A 14,447-nucleotide genomic window follows, 5' to 3' on the forward strand; every position below is an offset into this window, starting at 1 on the left:
GGGGTACCAGTTACAAGGGACTTACCTGGATGCCAGGGTGTGCCAATTGTGGAATCAAAAGTACAGGTTAGGGAAAGAACACTGGTGCTGGGGCCTGGTTAGCAGGCCTCAGCACACTTTCAATTCAAAACATAGCATCAGCAAAGGCAAAAAGTCAGGGGGTAACCATGCCAAGGAGGCATTTCCTTACACAGAGCCTCAGTGAGACAGTTAGGCACCACACAGGGAACACATATAGGTCACAGACTACTGAGCACTGGGGTCCTGGCTAGCAGGATCCCAGTGACACAGTAAAACACCATGTTCGAAAGAGGCTACTTTCTCACGCAGCGCTTACACACATGAAAGAAAACACTCAGTGTTACAAAATAAAGGTACTTTATTTTTGGTCACACAATACCACAAAGTACTAGAAGGGCAGATAGGAGTTAAGTAATACACTAATATATACACTAGTTAACAGCAATAGGCATAGAAAAGCTTAGAAAACAGTGCAGATGCCATTAGACCAAACCATACAAACCGTATACTAAAACAAAATGGCATGCGAACACAGGACTCCCACCTAAGTGGAATGTGAAGAGAGGAGCTGGGAGTACTGGAAAATCAGAGTTAAGTAACACAGTACCTCCCAGCAACCAGGAAAGCTGGAGTAAATCCCTGGAATTTCCCCGAACCACCCAAAAGGAAGGAAAAGACGACAAGACTACAAGAAACTAGCAGTCTCTTCCTGGAGAAGACCTGTGGAGAGAGGGGACCAAGTCCAAAAGTCATGGAGTCCAGGAGTAGGAGTTGGTCGACGGTGATGATCAGGTCAGCACTGCAGCCCTGGAGCTGGAGAACAGTTCCTTCGGGATGCAGAAGATGTCCCACGCTGGAAGGCAGATTGCAGACGGATGTCGGTCAAGGAATTCCACCAACAAGCCTTGGCAAAGGCAAGTATCTTGTTTGATGGAAAGTCGTGCTGCCGGGGACCAGCAAGGCCCAAGGGGGACTCCACCCAGGAGGGGGAGTCAGTGGGGAGCCTCAGCAATACAGAACCCACAGGAGCAAAGGCAGCACCCACAGGACGGTTAAACATAAGTCACAGAAGAAGCCCATGCAGCACACAAAAGGGTCCCATGCCTCAGGAGAACCACAAAGAGGGCTGTGCGTCGCAGGAAGGAGTGCTGGGGGCTGGAACTGCACGTAGCCTAAAGATCCCTTAGAGGAGATGCAAACAAGCCTTGGCAGCTGCAAGAGATGAGGTGCACAGGTGTACTGTCCTGCGTGGGAAGCAAGGGCTAACCTCTACCAAAGTTGGACAGCTGACAGAGGACCAAGAGGACTACTCCAGACCACCACCTGTGATGCAGGCTCCACCCAGCTCAGGATGAGGAGATCCACGCAGCTGGCCGCTGTTGTAGTAGTTGCCTGCGGATGCAGGAGAGTGACTCCTTTACTCCCCTCCAAGGGAGATTCCTTCTTCCTTCTTGTGCAGACTAAAGACTTGCCGCCCTCACAGGATGCACAGCCGAGGAAATGTTGCAGAAGCTGGAAAGAGCTGTGGAATCAATGTTGCAAGAAGAGTTCCCATAGATGCAGATTATTGGTTCCTGGACGGTTCAATGGCAGTTCCAGTAGCCAGAAGTAGAAGTCGAGGTAGAGGTAGCAGAGGAGTTCTGATGGAATCTTGCCAGCCCTTATGAACCTTTACGGACACCTACAAAGGCAGGAAATCTAAGACCTTATGCAACACCTCCGTGGGGATTATAAAAAGAGCCAAGGCGATCATTCAGGATGGAAAGGTCATTGAAAATACATGCCTAAAGTCTGCACTGTGTGCAGCACATACAGCCAGTAAATAGATGTGTCCAGGCACCACCCTAAGGAGACACCTGGCTCAGGGTATCAGGATTCAAGCCTGAGGTACAGGTATCAGTGATAAACCTGCCCTTCACTGGGGAGCCCTAATCGAACAAGCAGTGGATGACACCCTGCAACAAATAAAGGATGACGAGACAGCAAGAGCGCTTTGCAATTCAGAGACGTGCATTAAAAGGGCAACCCAGTAGAAGACCCACAGGCAGAACATCCTTCAATACAGGGCAGCAACAAGGCCAACAGCAGGGATCTTCTTTTCAAACCCCCCCCCCCCCCCCGCCGCAACCACCAACACCACAGATGCATCTCCAACCAACCTCCTGCTCTCCTGGATCCCCATCAACGACACCATTGAAATCATAAACACCATCCACTCCGGCTCTCCATCTGACACCTGCCCTCACCACATCCTCAACAAAGCAAGCTCAGTCATTGCACCACAACTTTGGAGTCCGCCACTTTCCCGGAGAGCTGGAAACACACAGAGATCAACGCCCTTCTCAAAAAAACCCAAGGCGGACCTAAAGGATCTCAAGAACTTCCGGCCTGTCACCCTGCTTGTAGGAAGTTGGCTCTGTATGTGCTATTTCAAAGTAAGGAATAGCATGCACAGAGTCCAAGGGTTCCCCTTAGAGGTAAGATAGTGGCAAAAAGAGATAATACTAATGCTCTATTTTGTGGTAGTGTGGTCGAGCAGTAGGCTTATCCAAGGAGTAGTGTTAAGCATTTGTTGTACATACACACAGGCAATAAATGAGGAACACACACTCAGACAAATCCAGCCAATAGGTTTTGTTATAGAAAAATATCTTTTCTTAGTTTATTTTAAGAACCACAGGTTCAAATTCTACATGTAATATCTCATTTGAAAGGTATTGCAGGTAAGTACTTTAGGAACTTTGAATCATTTCATTAGCATGTATACTTTTTACATAAAACACAATAAGCTGTTTTAAAAGTGGACACAGTGCAATTTTCACAGTTCCTGGGGGAGGTAAGTTTTTGTTAGTTTTGTCAGGTAAGTAAATCACTTAGAAGTCTCAGGTTTGGGTCCAAGCTAGCCCACCGTTGGGGGGTTCAGAGCAACCCCAAAGTTATCACACCAGCAGCTCAGGGCCGGTCAGGTGCAAAGGTCAAAGAGGTGCCCAAAACACATAGGCTTCAGTGGAGAGAAGGGGTGCCCCGGTTCTAGTCTGCCAGCAGGTAAGTACCCGCGTCTTCGGAGGGCAGACCAGGGGGTTTTGTAGGGCACCGGGGGGGACACAAGTCAGCACAAAAAGTACACCCTCAGCAGCGCGGGGGCGGCCGGGTGCAGTGTGAAAACACGCGTCGGGTTTTCAATGAGGTTCAATGAGAGATCAAGGGATCTCTTCAGCGTCGCAGGCAGGCAAGGGGGGGGGGCTCCTCGGGGTAGCCACCACCTGGGCAAGGGAGAGGGCCTCCTGGGGGTCGCTCCTGCACAGAAGTTCCGTTCCTTTAGGTGCTGGGGGCTGCGGGTGCAGGGTCTTTTCCAGCCGTCGTGAAATGGACTTCAGACAGTCGCGGTCAGGGGGAGCCTGGGGATTCCCTCTGCAGGCGTCGCTGTGGGGGCTCAGGGGGGACAACTTTGGTTACGCACAGTCGTAGAGTCGCCGGAGGGTCCTCCCTGAAGCGTTGTTTCTCCACCAGTCGAGTCGGGGTCGCCGGGTGCAGTGTTGCAAGTCTCACGCTTCTTGCGGGGAGTTGCAGGGGTCTTTAAATCTGCTACTTGAAACAAAGTTGCAGTTCTTTTGGAGCAGGGCCGCTGTCCTCGGGAGTTTCTTGTCTTTCTCGAAGTCGGGCAGTCCTCGGAGGATTCAGAGGTCGCTGGTTCCTTGGAAAGCTCGCTGGAGCAGGTTTCTTTGGAAGGCAGGAGACAGGCCGGTAGGACTGGGGCCAAAGCAGTTGGTGTCTTCTGTTCTTCCTCTGCAGGGGTTTTTCAGCTCAGCAGTCTTCTTCAGGTAAGTTGCAGGAATCAATTCTTAGGTTCAGGGGAGCCCTTAAATACTAAATTTAAGGGCGTGTTTAGGTCTGGGGGGTTAGTAGCCAATGGCTACTAGCCCTGAGGGTGGGTACACCCTCTTTGTGACTCCTCCCAAGGGGAGGGGGTCACATCCCTAATCCTATTGGGGGAATCCTCCATCTGCAAGATGGAGGATTTCTAAAAGTTGGAGTCACTTCAGCTCAGGACACCTTAGGGGCTGTCCTGACTGGCCAGTGACTCCTCCTTGTTTTTCTCATTATTTTCTCCGGCCGTGCCGCCAAAAGTGGGGGCCGGGGCCGGAGGGGGCGGGCAACTCCACTAGCTGGAGTGTCCTGCGGTGCTGGCACAAAGGGGTGAGCCTTTGAGGCTCACCGCCAGGTGTGACAGCTCCTGCCTGGGGGAGGTGTTAGCATCTCCACCCAGTGCAGGCTTTGTTACTGGCCTCAGAGTGACAAAGGCACTCTCCCCATGGGGCCAGCAACATGTCTAGTGTGGCAGGCTGCTGGAACCAGTCAGCCTACACAGATAGTTGGTTAAGGTTTCAGGGGGCACCTCTAAGGTGCCCTCTGGGGTGTATTTTACAATAAAATGTACACTGGCATCAGTGTGCATTTATTGTGCTGAGAAGTTTGATACCAAACTTCCCAGTTTTCAGTGTAGCCATTATGGTGCTGTGGAGTTCGTGTAAAACAGACTCCCAGACCATATACTCTTATGGCTACCCTGCACTTACAATGTCTAAGGTTTTGCTTAGACACTGTAGGGGCACAGTGCTCATGCACTGGTGCCCTCACCTATGGTATAGTGCACCCTGCCTTAGGGCTGTAAGGCCTACTAGAGGGGTGACTTTATCTATACCTGCATAGGCAGTGAGAGGCTGGCATGGCACCCTGAGGGGAGTGCCATGTCGACTTACTCGTTTTGTTCTCACCAGCACACACAAGCTGGCAAGCAGTGTCTGTGCTGAGTGAGGGGTCTCCAGGGTGGCATAAGACATGCTGCAGCCCTTAGAGACCTTCCTTGGCATCAGGGCCCTTGGTACCAGGGGTACCAGTTACAAGGGACTTATCTGGATGCCAGGGTGTGCCAATTGTGGATACAAAAGTACAGGTTAGGGAAAGAACACTGGTGCTGGGGCCCGGTTAGCAGGCCTCAGCACACTTTCAATTCAAAACATAGCATCAGCAAAGGCAAAAAGTCAGGGGGTAACCATGCCAAGGAGGCATTTCCTTACACTGCTCCCCTTCCCGGCAAAAGTAATTCAGAAGGCCATCAACAGACAACTAACCCGCTTACTAGAGGAGAACCGCATCATGGACCCTTCCCAATCTGGATTCCGCAGCAACCACAGCACCGAAACCGCCCTCATCGCTGCCACAGACTACATCAGAACCATACTGGACAACGGTGAAACCGCAGCCCTCCTCCTGAACCTCTCGTCCGCGTTCAACAGTCTGCCCCCACATCCTACACCCATGCCTCAGCAATGCTGGAATCCACGACAGAGCCCTGGATTGGGTCACCTCCTTTCTCACCGGCAGAACCCTAGTCCGCCTTCTCCAGCCCTGACCCCCACCATTCCGCTCGGAGGCCACTGAAATCTGCGGCGAACCCCAGGGTTCGTCCCTCAACCTGACCTTCTTCGTCTACATAGCCCAACTCGCTAACATCGTCCGATCCCACAACCTTAACATCATCTCATATGCGGACGGCACCCAACTGATCTTGTCCCTCACCAAGGACTCCGCCAAGACCTACCTCCAAAAAGGAATGAAGGCCATCCCCGAATGGATGAAGAGCAGCTGCCTCAAACTCAATTCCGTCAAGACGGAAGTCCTCATCTTCGGCTCCACCCCCTCTGCATGGGATGACTCCTGGTGGCCTGCCACTCTCGGAACCGCTCAGACTCCCAGCGACCACGCACACAACCTAGGATTCATCCTGGACCCCTCACTATCCATGACCCAGTAAGTCAACGCAATCTCCTCCTCCTGCTTCAACACCCTCTGCATGCTACGAAAGATCTACAACAGTCACCCAAGCCCTCGTAAGAGGCAAACTGGACTATGGCAATGCCCTCTATGCAGGAACCACGGCCAAACTTCAGAAGAGGCTGCAATGCATCCTGAACACCTCCGCACGCCTCATCCTGGACATCCACTGCCACATCAGACCACCTGAAAAACCTACACTGGCTCCCAGTCAGCAAGAGAATCACCTTCAAACTCCTCACCCCTGCTAACAAAGCACTGCACGACACCGGACCAGAATACCTCAACAGACTCCTACACCCCGACCTGGAAGCTCCGCTGACCCACACGTCTGCAGAACTAAAACCAGCGGTAGATCATTCTTGCACCTCATCGCCAAAATGTGGAACACACTTCCCCACCCACCTGCGCCAGACCAAAGACCTCTTTACCTTCAGGAAACTTCTCAAGCAGCACTCTTTCCCCCTCCCCGGCGCCTTGAGACTGTCACGGGTGACTAGTGCGCTTTACAGATCCCCCTGATTGATTGAAAGGGTACCTCCTTTGGGGAAAAACATCACCACAGACCAATGGGTTCTGAACCTCATCAGAATCCATAGATACTGCATAGAACTGAACAAGCAACTCCAAGGGCAAGGTTCTTTAGTGGAAAGAACTAAGTCAACTCGGAACAGAGGTGAAAAAACTACTCCTGAAAGGAGCTACAGAACCGTTCCCAACACAAGAGAGGGGTACAGGGAACTATTCCCCATTTTTCCTAGTGCCAGAACAAGATCTAACCCGAAGGCCAATCCTAGACCTCGGGTTCATAAACCAATTCAAACGAACATGCTTCAAAATGACAAACTTACTAGAGCTAATAGCAATACTGCAGGAGGGAGATTACATGGCTATCCTAGACCTAAAACATGCGTACCTACATATCCCCATGACTAAAGGCCACACAAAATATAAATGATTCATGCTAGACAAGGAATACTACCAATTCACAGTGCTGCCTTTTGTCATAAAATCTGCGCCGTGAATTTTTACAAGTGTTTTTTTATTTATTTTATTTATTTATTTTTTGCAACCATAAATTCTCAATACCAATCTCCTTCAAACAGTCCATACTGATAACTGATTATGCACAACATGTGAATCCAGGAACAATTCACTTACCTGCAACATTGCCACAGCTTCAAGGTACACAATTGTTAGATGTAGGTAGTTTTTCCTTCTGTCAAGTTTCATGTTTTTATCTGAAAACGAAGAATTTAAGGTTTATCCTCAAAAATCCTGTATTAGTAGTAGTCACTAGAATAACCTGTTTGCTTTTGGTAAAAAACAATTATCATGTATACCGCGTGGTTGCCAGTCTAGCTGCTGTTGAGTGTGATTATGGTATGTTCAATGTTTTCTGGATGTGTTCTTTGTTGCCGGTCTCTCCTCTGGTTTTATCGTGAAAAGTAAAATTAGGCGGAACGTGTCATGGGTGCAGTCTGCATGTTGTTGTCACGTTTGTTCTCCTAGATTCTACTGTTAACTTTTCCATATCTTGTTTGACGCCTGCAAATAACACATGAAGGGGGGAGACGTTTCAGGAATAGTTTTCCTTGCCCATGAAAGGATCTGGAAATACCAACACTTTGCTTGTACTGTGCTATGGAGACCCGGTGGGCGCTGGGGTTAGTGGTAGTGTTTTTATGAATTGTAAGTAGTGCTGTACTCCTGCAACTCATGCTTTCTGCGGGATATTTGTAAATCAGCTCCTGGCCCGCCAGCACCTTCGGAGGACTACGGGAGCAGCTCCGTGGAGGCCAAGCCAGACGCCAAGAAGACCAAAGCTGGAGGACCGGCTAAAAATAAGGTACAGCGCTTATTAACCATGTACGGTTTGTCAGTCTCTCACTGTTTGCAATGGCTAAGATTTGAAGGTGTTGCCCCTTTGTTCCCTAACATAATATTGTGAAGCAGACTCTTAGATAGTTCTGCAGTGCAGGACTTCAACTTGTTATCGGTGCTGTGACTTGGTCAGTTAAGACGGTTAGTTGGCTGCAGCATAATCCATGTTTCTGATACAGGTGCTAGTGGAATTTGGGTTACTAGGTGACTGGGATGTTAAGCCTGGGCAAACAGCAACCACATTCCTAGTCAGGGTAAGACCCAAGCAAAACCTCCTTATTTAACCCGTGCTCACCTCCTAATTAACCCCCCACCCCACCCCACCCCCCCACCAGCTTGGCACAGAGCAGTTACACCACACAGAGATCCCACACCATGGTATAAAAGTAGACCCTAATTTAATAAATTAAACAAGAGCAAAACAACCAACATCCAGTAAGTAGAACCGGAGTTATGAATTTTTAAAAATAGTTTCAAATATCTCCAGAAAGCACCAACTGAGGCTTTCTGATTGTTGGACTGGGTCACAGTTGGGGCGGGTGTTGGTCAGGAGCGCACTGCAGCTGGGTCCAGGAGCTGGTTGGGGAGTCTTATGTCCCTGCAGCTCAGATCAGTAGGCCAGCAGACTAGCCTTTGAGTCACTTCTAGGTTAAAAATGAATTTGCAAGTCCTGTTCTTCCCCATGCAAGAGGGAAGCAGGTCAGCCCAGCAAGGCAGCTATTCTGTTAGAGCAGCTGTCCTTGTAGCTGCTGAGCAGTCATTTCCAGCTGTCAACAGGTCCAGAAGGGTACTGAAGAGTTGGTGTCTCAGGTTGTCATTTTTGTGCCCTGGTTATGGAAGGTGGGAGAATATTTTACAGTGACTTTGAAGTGTGAATGTCCTGCCCCCTATTCTCTGGCTCCAAGCAGGCTGAAGTGGCAATTATCTGGGTGAAAGTAGAGCAAATGCTCTTCAAGTGTGTGTGTGTGTGTGTGTGTAGGGCAGTGCTCAGCTCTGTGCCCCCACCCCATCCTGTGCAGAGGCCCCTGGGAACATCTGACTAGTTAGGCCAGATAGATGACCTTCCCAACCCCCTCTGATGGGTGGGTCCTCACGTTCATCGAGAGACTCTGCAAGGAGCCCCCTCAAGACAACTTGTGCTCCTGGCCTCTGGAACCACTGCTGGTTTGCTTTGGAACCAAACAAGTCTGCTTCTGGTGGAAAGGCTCCCATTGCAACATTGTTTTGCCGCATTCTGCAACATCCAAGGCTGTGCATCCTCCAGGGTCACAAGGACTGTTTGCACCAGGAAGTACGAAGGAATCTCCATGTAGTGAAGGAGTCACTATCCTGCAACCACCAGCACCTCAAGACAACATCGACCGGCTTGTGGGGGTTTGCTGTCCAAAGACATCTGAACATCCTACAACACAGGTGGCCTCCTGAGTCCTCCTGGTCTTCTAACCAACCTGGGAGACTTTGAGCCACTGGACCGGAACCCCTGTGTACCATGACTGTTGCGCTTGCCAAGGCTTGTTGACTCTTCCTCCAGGCTCCAAGAAGCAATGGCCTCAAGCATTCTGTAAGCTGAAGATGAGCCCCTGTCCTGCGACGTGGGACTTCTGCTTTGTTGGGCTGGTAAGGTCTCCTTGTGACTCCATGTCAGCGCCTGTGGGGGCTCCATCAACTTCTGTTGTTGGACAGCTCGTAGGAGACTCTTGGAAGCTTGTACAGCTACTTGACCCTGCAGCTGGACTACTACTTCCACCAACTTGCAGAAACTTTACCTTCAGGAGGGTAGGCGTTGACACCTGCTCCAATGGGCACCTCCAAGGGTGCTGGTCTTTGTCCCTTTCGTATGCAAGCCCTCCATGTCCGAAATCTGTCCCTGGGTTCCACCATCCTGGTCCACGGGTCATGAGAGCAGTTGGACAATCCGAGGCATCCAGTCTTCAGAGAGTCCCTTCTCCCCTCTGCATCCGGGTCCCCTGGTGTAGGTACTCCTGTCTTCTGGGTGTCCTGGGGTGGGGGCACTCTCCATCCTCTTCCCTGCTTGTTTCATTAGGGTCCACTGGGAAGGGTCCTGAATTCCACAAGCTCCAGCCTCCGCTGTTTTAGCCCATGGAACAACTAGGTGGGAAACTACCTTGCACACCTTGCACACCTGGTTGCTGGGAACACTTCGTGTACTTACCTCTGTTTCTAGCTGCCCCCAGTCCCTAGCTAACTACCACACATACTTTGTTTGGGGTCACTATTTCACATTCCACTTTTTTAGTGTATGGGTTGGTCCTCCCTTAAGGCCCTGTGTATTTTTATGCTTTTTCTTATGGTAATTTGGCGTATTGCTTGTGTAGATATCTCCAAAGGGAGATATGCCAATGTCAGTTTAGAGTTGTTGCAAAAATAAAGGGTCCTTTATTACAGCAGTGTGTGTGGTTCTTTCTTGTGAGTGAGTTACTGTCTGACTGTTGTGGTATTGCAAGTGCTTTACATTCCTCATGGATACGCTTCAGCTGCTCCCCTCAGCTATCCCTAGAGAGCTTCTGCTATCTGGACACCTAAACCTTATCACTAAGGTTTGCCTGGACTCAGTATAGGGTGCCACACCATAGGTGTACACCATAAACTGAGGCAGCCTCTGACAAAGTACCTCAGATTTGTAATTGTGGAGAAACATTATCAGTTCAAAGTTTTCCTTTCAGGGTATCGACCGCCCCCAGGGTCTTCACAAAAAGTCTAGCAGTAGTTGCAGCATACCTCAGACGTCAACACATTCTTCACCTTGTTTGACGTTTGACTCATCAAAGCCAGTGCCATCCAACACTGTCTGCGTCACACTTTGGTCACAGGAGACCTCCTTCATACTCCCAATCAACACATCCCATCTCCATCTTTTGCAGATACAGCCTATCTAGGAGCAATTATCAATGCTCAGCTAGGGTTGGTATATCCAAGCCCAATTCAGATTCAAACTTTTCAAGCTTTCGTTTCTTAGCTACAGCAAAATCAGACTTGCACAGTCAGAAAAATGATGCATGTGCTAGGGATGATGGCATCTTGTATTGCCATTGTTCCCCATACCAGACTACACATGCGTCTTACAGCAATCAATCACTGCATTTGTAAAGTGCGCTACATACCCGTGAGGGTCTCGAGGCGCTGGGGAGGGGGGGTGCTACTGGTTGAAGAGCCAGGTCTTGAGGAGTCTTCTGAAGGCCAGCAGGTCCTGTCGTAGGATGGTGGGGAGAGTGTTCCAGGTCTTGGCAGCGAGGTAGGAGAAGGATCTGCCGCCAGCGGTGGTTTTTCAGATGCGGGGGACTGGGGCGAGGTTGGCTGAGCGGAGGCTTCGGGTGGGGGTGTGGAAGCTGAGTCGGTTGTTGAGGTAGGTGGGTCCGGTGTTGTGCAGTGCTTTGTGTGCGTGGATCAGGAGCTTGAAGGTGATCCTTTTGTTGATGGGGAGCCAGTGCAGGCCTCTCAGGTGGAGTGTGATGTGGCTGCGGCGGGGGACATTGAGGATAAGTCGGGCCCAGGCGTTCTGGATGCGTTGGAGTCGTCTCAGGAGCTTGTTTGTAATTCCTGAGTAGAGGGCGTTCCCGTAGTCGAGTCTGTTGGTGATGAGGGCCTGGGTAACGGGTTTTCTCGTGTCGAGGGGGATCCATTTGAAGATCCTGCGGAGCATACGTAGGGTGTTGAAGCAGGACGCGGAGACGGCGTTGACTTGCCTGGTCATGGAGAGAGTGGAGTCGAGGATGACCCCCAGGTTGCGTGCGTGGTCCGTGGGTTCCGAGGCTGTGCCTAGTGACGTGTGCCACCCAAGAGTCGTCCCAGGCTGATGGGGTGGGTCCGAGAATGAGGACCTCCGTCTTGTCTGACTTCAGCTTGTCTGGTGTCCTTCATCCAGTCGGCTACGGCCTTCATTCCTCGGTGGAGGTTAGCTTTGGCGGTGTGGGGATCTTCGGTGAGGGATATGATCAACTGGGTGTCGTCGGCGTAGGAGATGATGTTGAGGCTGTGTTGTCGTGCGACGTGGGCGAGGGGGGCCATGTAGATATTGAACAGTGTCGGGCTGAGGGAGGATCCCTGTGGGACGCTGCAGATGATCTCAGTGGTTTTGTAGCGGAAGGGTGGGAGGCGGACACTCTGGGTTCTGCCGGATAGGAAGGATGTGGTCCAGGCCAGGGCCTTCTCTTGGATACCGGCGTCATGGAGGCGTGCTGATAGGGTGCGGTGGCAGACCGTGTCAAATGCTGCTGATAGGTCCAGGAGGATGAGGGCGGCTGTTTCTCCTTTGTCCATCAGGGTCCGATGTCAGTGGCGGCGATGAGGGTGGTCTCGGTGCTGCGGTTACTGCGAAAACCGGATTGGGAAGGGTCCAGGATGTTGTTGACTTCGAGGTAGCGGGTCAGCTGTTTGTTGACAATCTTCTCAATCACTTTGGCTGGGAAAGGGAGCAGGGAGATGGGCCGGAGGTTCTTGAGGTCCGCCTTGGGCTTCTTCAGAAGGGCGTTTATCTCGGCGTGCTTCCAGCTTTCTGGGAAGGTTGCTGTCTCGAAGGAACAGTTGATTGTTTTCCGGAGGTGGGGCGTGATGGCTGCGCTGGCTTTGTTGAAGACGTGGTGAGGGCAGGGGTCCGATGGGGATCCGGAGTGGATGGAGTTCATGGTTTTGATGGTGTCTTCGTCGCTGACGTTGGACCAGACGGTCAGGTGACTGGTGCAAGTGGTAGTCGCAGGGGTGGTGGACTCGGTGGTGGGTGCTGGGAGGTCGGGGTTGAAGCTGTCGTGGATGTCGGTGATCTTGCGGTGGAAGAAGGTGGCCAGGGAGTCGCACAGATCTTGAAATGGCAGGATGTCGTTGGTGATGGAGCTGGGGTTGGAGAGTTCTTTCACGATGCTGAAGAGCTCTTTGGTGTTGTGTGCGTTGTGGTCTAGGTGGTCCTTGAAGGCGGTCTTCTTGGCGGTCCTGATGAGTTGGTGATGTCTGCGGGTGGCGCTCTTGAGGGCTGTGTGGTTGTCTGGTGTTCGGTCGTGGAGCCATTTCTTCTCCAGCTTCCGACAGGTGTGCTTGGAGATCCGGAGGTCCTCTGTGAACCAGGCGGCTTTCTTGTTGGTGTGGTTGATTGTAAATGTCTTGAGAGGGGCGAGGGTGTTGGCGCAGTCGTTGATCCACTGTGTGAGGTTGGTCGCGGCGGGGTCGGTGGGTGGTCTCATGGTGAGGGCGGTAGTCAGTTGGTCCTCGGTGACCTTGCCCCAGCAGCGGCGTGGTAGCTGTTGGGTGCGGTGGTGTGTGGTGGGTTTTCTGAAGGTGAAGTGGATGCATCTGTGGTCGGTCCAGTGTGGTTCGGTGGTGTGGTTAAAGGAGACGTGGGGGCTTGCGGAGAAGATGGGGTCGAGCGTGTGTCCAGCGGCGTCACTGGGTGTCGTTACGAGCTGTTTGAGTCCGAGGTTGGCGAGGTTGTCGATCAGGGCGGTGGAGTTGGTGTCGTCGTTGGTGTCGTTGTTGTTCTCGAGGTGGAAGTTCAGGTCCCCGAGGAGGATGTAGTCCGTGGAAGCGAGGGCGTGGGTGCTGATGAGGTCGCGATGGGGTCACTGAACTGTGGGCGGGGTCCGGGAGGTCTGTAGATGAGAGTTCCTCTGAGGGTGGTGTTGGGGTTGGTATGGATCTGGAAGTGCATGTGCTCGGCGGTGGTGAGGGTGTCATCGGTGTTCGTTGAGATTTTGATGGAGTCTTTGTGGATGATGGCGATTCCTCCTCCCACTCCGTTGGTGCGGTCTCTGTGGGAGATCTTGTAGCCCTGTCGGATGGCTATGGCGATGTCTGGTGCTGAGGTGGCGTTCAGCCAGGTCTCCGTCAGGAATGCGACGTTGGGGGTGGTGGAGTCTAGGAGGTCCCAAAGTTCGATGGCGTGTTTGGGAGCGGAGCGGGTGATGAGGAGGATGCAGCAGAGGTGGTTGGGTTCTCTGGCTGGTGGTGTGGAGGGTTGGATGCTGGTGAATCTGCAGGTTCGATGGCATATGTTGCTGCAGATACACATGTTTGGCACAGTCCGCTGCCTGGTGTTGGGCTCGGAGTATTACAAGTTGTTTTTCTTCGAAGAAGTCTTTTTTGGTCACGGGACCGAAGGACTCCTCCCTCTTCGGCTCCATTGCGCATGGGCGTCGACTCCATCTTAGATTGTTTTTTTCCGCTGTCGGGTTCGGACGTATTCCTTTTCGCTCCGTGTTTCGGTTCGGAAAGTTAGTCAGAATCTCGGAAGAAAGCGTCGGTATTGTTCCGTTCGGTAACGGGATAGTTAGGTACATCAACACCGATCATCGGAAGACTTTGGGGTAGCTTCGATTCCCCCATCGGGGCCTGGTCGGCCCGACCGCGTGCGACATCGAAGCCGATGGAACGGACCCCGTTCCGTTTCTGCCCAAAATGTCACAGTAAGTATCCTTATACAGATCAGCACTTGGTCTGTAACTTGTGCTTGTCCCCCGAGCACAAGGAGGATACCTGTGAGGCCTGTCGAGCCTTCCGGTCCAGAAAAACACTCCGGGACCGAAGAGCCAGGCGTCTACAAATGGCGTCCACGACGACAAAACAACGTTTCGACGACGAAGAGGAAACATTCTCGGTTCCGGACTCAGAATCCGGAGACTCCGACGTCGAACAACAGCAACAAACTGTGAGTAAGACGTCGAAAAGTAAAACCATCGACAAAACGAAAGCCCAGGGGACGC

At 51.7% G+C, this 14,447-nt stretch overlaps 1 protein-coding gene across 6 annotated transcripts in view; it reads left to right on the top strand.

Annotated features, from left to right (window-relative positions):
• Window positions 1-14,447, top strand: part of CKAP5 (cytoskeleton associated protein 5) — a 627,586-nt gene that overhangs the window by 333,698 nt on the left and 279,441 nt on the right. For all 6 annotated transcript variants that reach the window (XM_069221686.1, XM_069221689.1, XM_069221691.1 and 3 more), the window contains exon 27: window positions 7,605-7,705. In XM_069221686.1, the coding sequence (XP_069077787.1) occupies window positions 7,605-7,705 (101 nt within the window). The remainder of the gene's footprint in view (window positions 1-7,604; window positions 7,706-14,447) is intronic.

The sequence above is a fragment of the Pleurodeles waltl genome, chromosome 3_1, assembly GCF_031143425.1.
Source record: "Pleurodeles waltl isolate 20211129_DDA chromosome 3_1, aPleWal1.hap1.20221129, whole genome shotgun sequence".
Classification (NCBI taxonomy): domain Eukaryota; kingdom Metazoa; phylum Chordata; class Amphibia; order Caudata; family Salamandridae; genus Pleurodeles; species Pleurodeles waltl.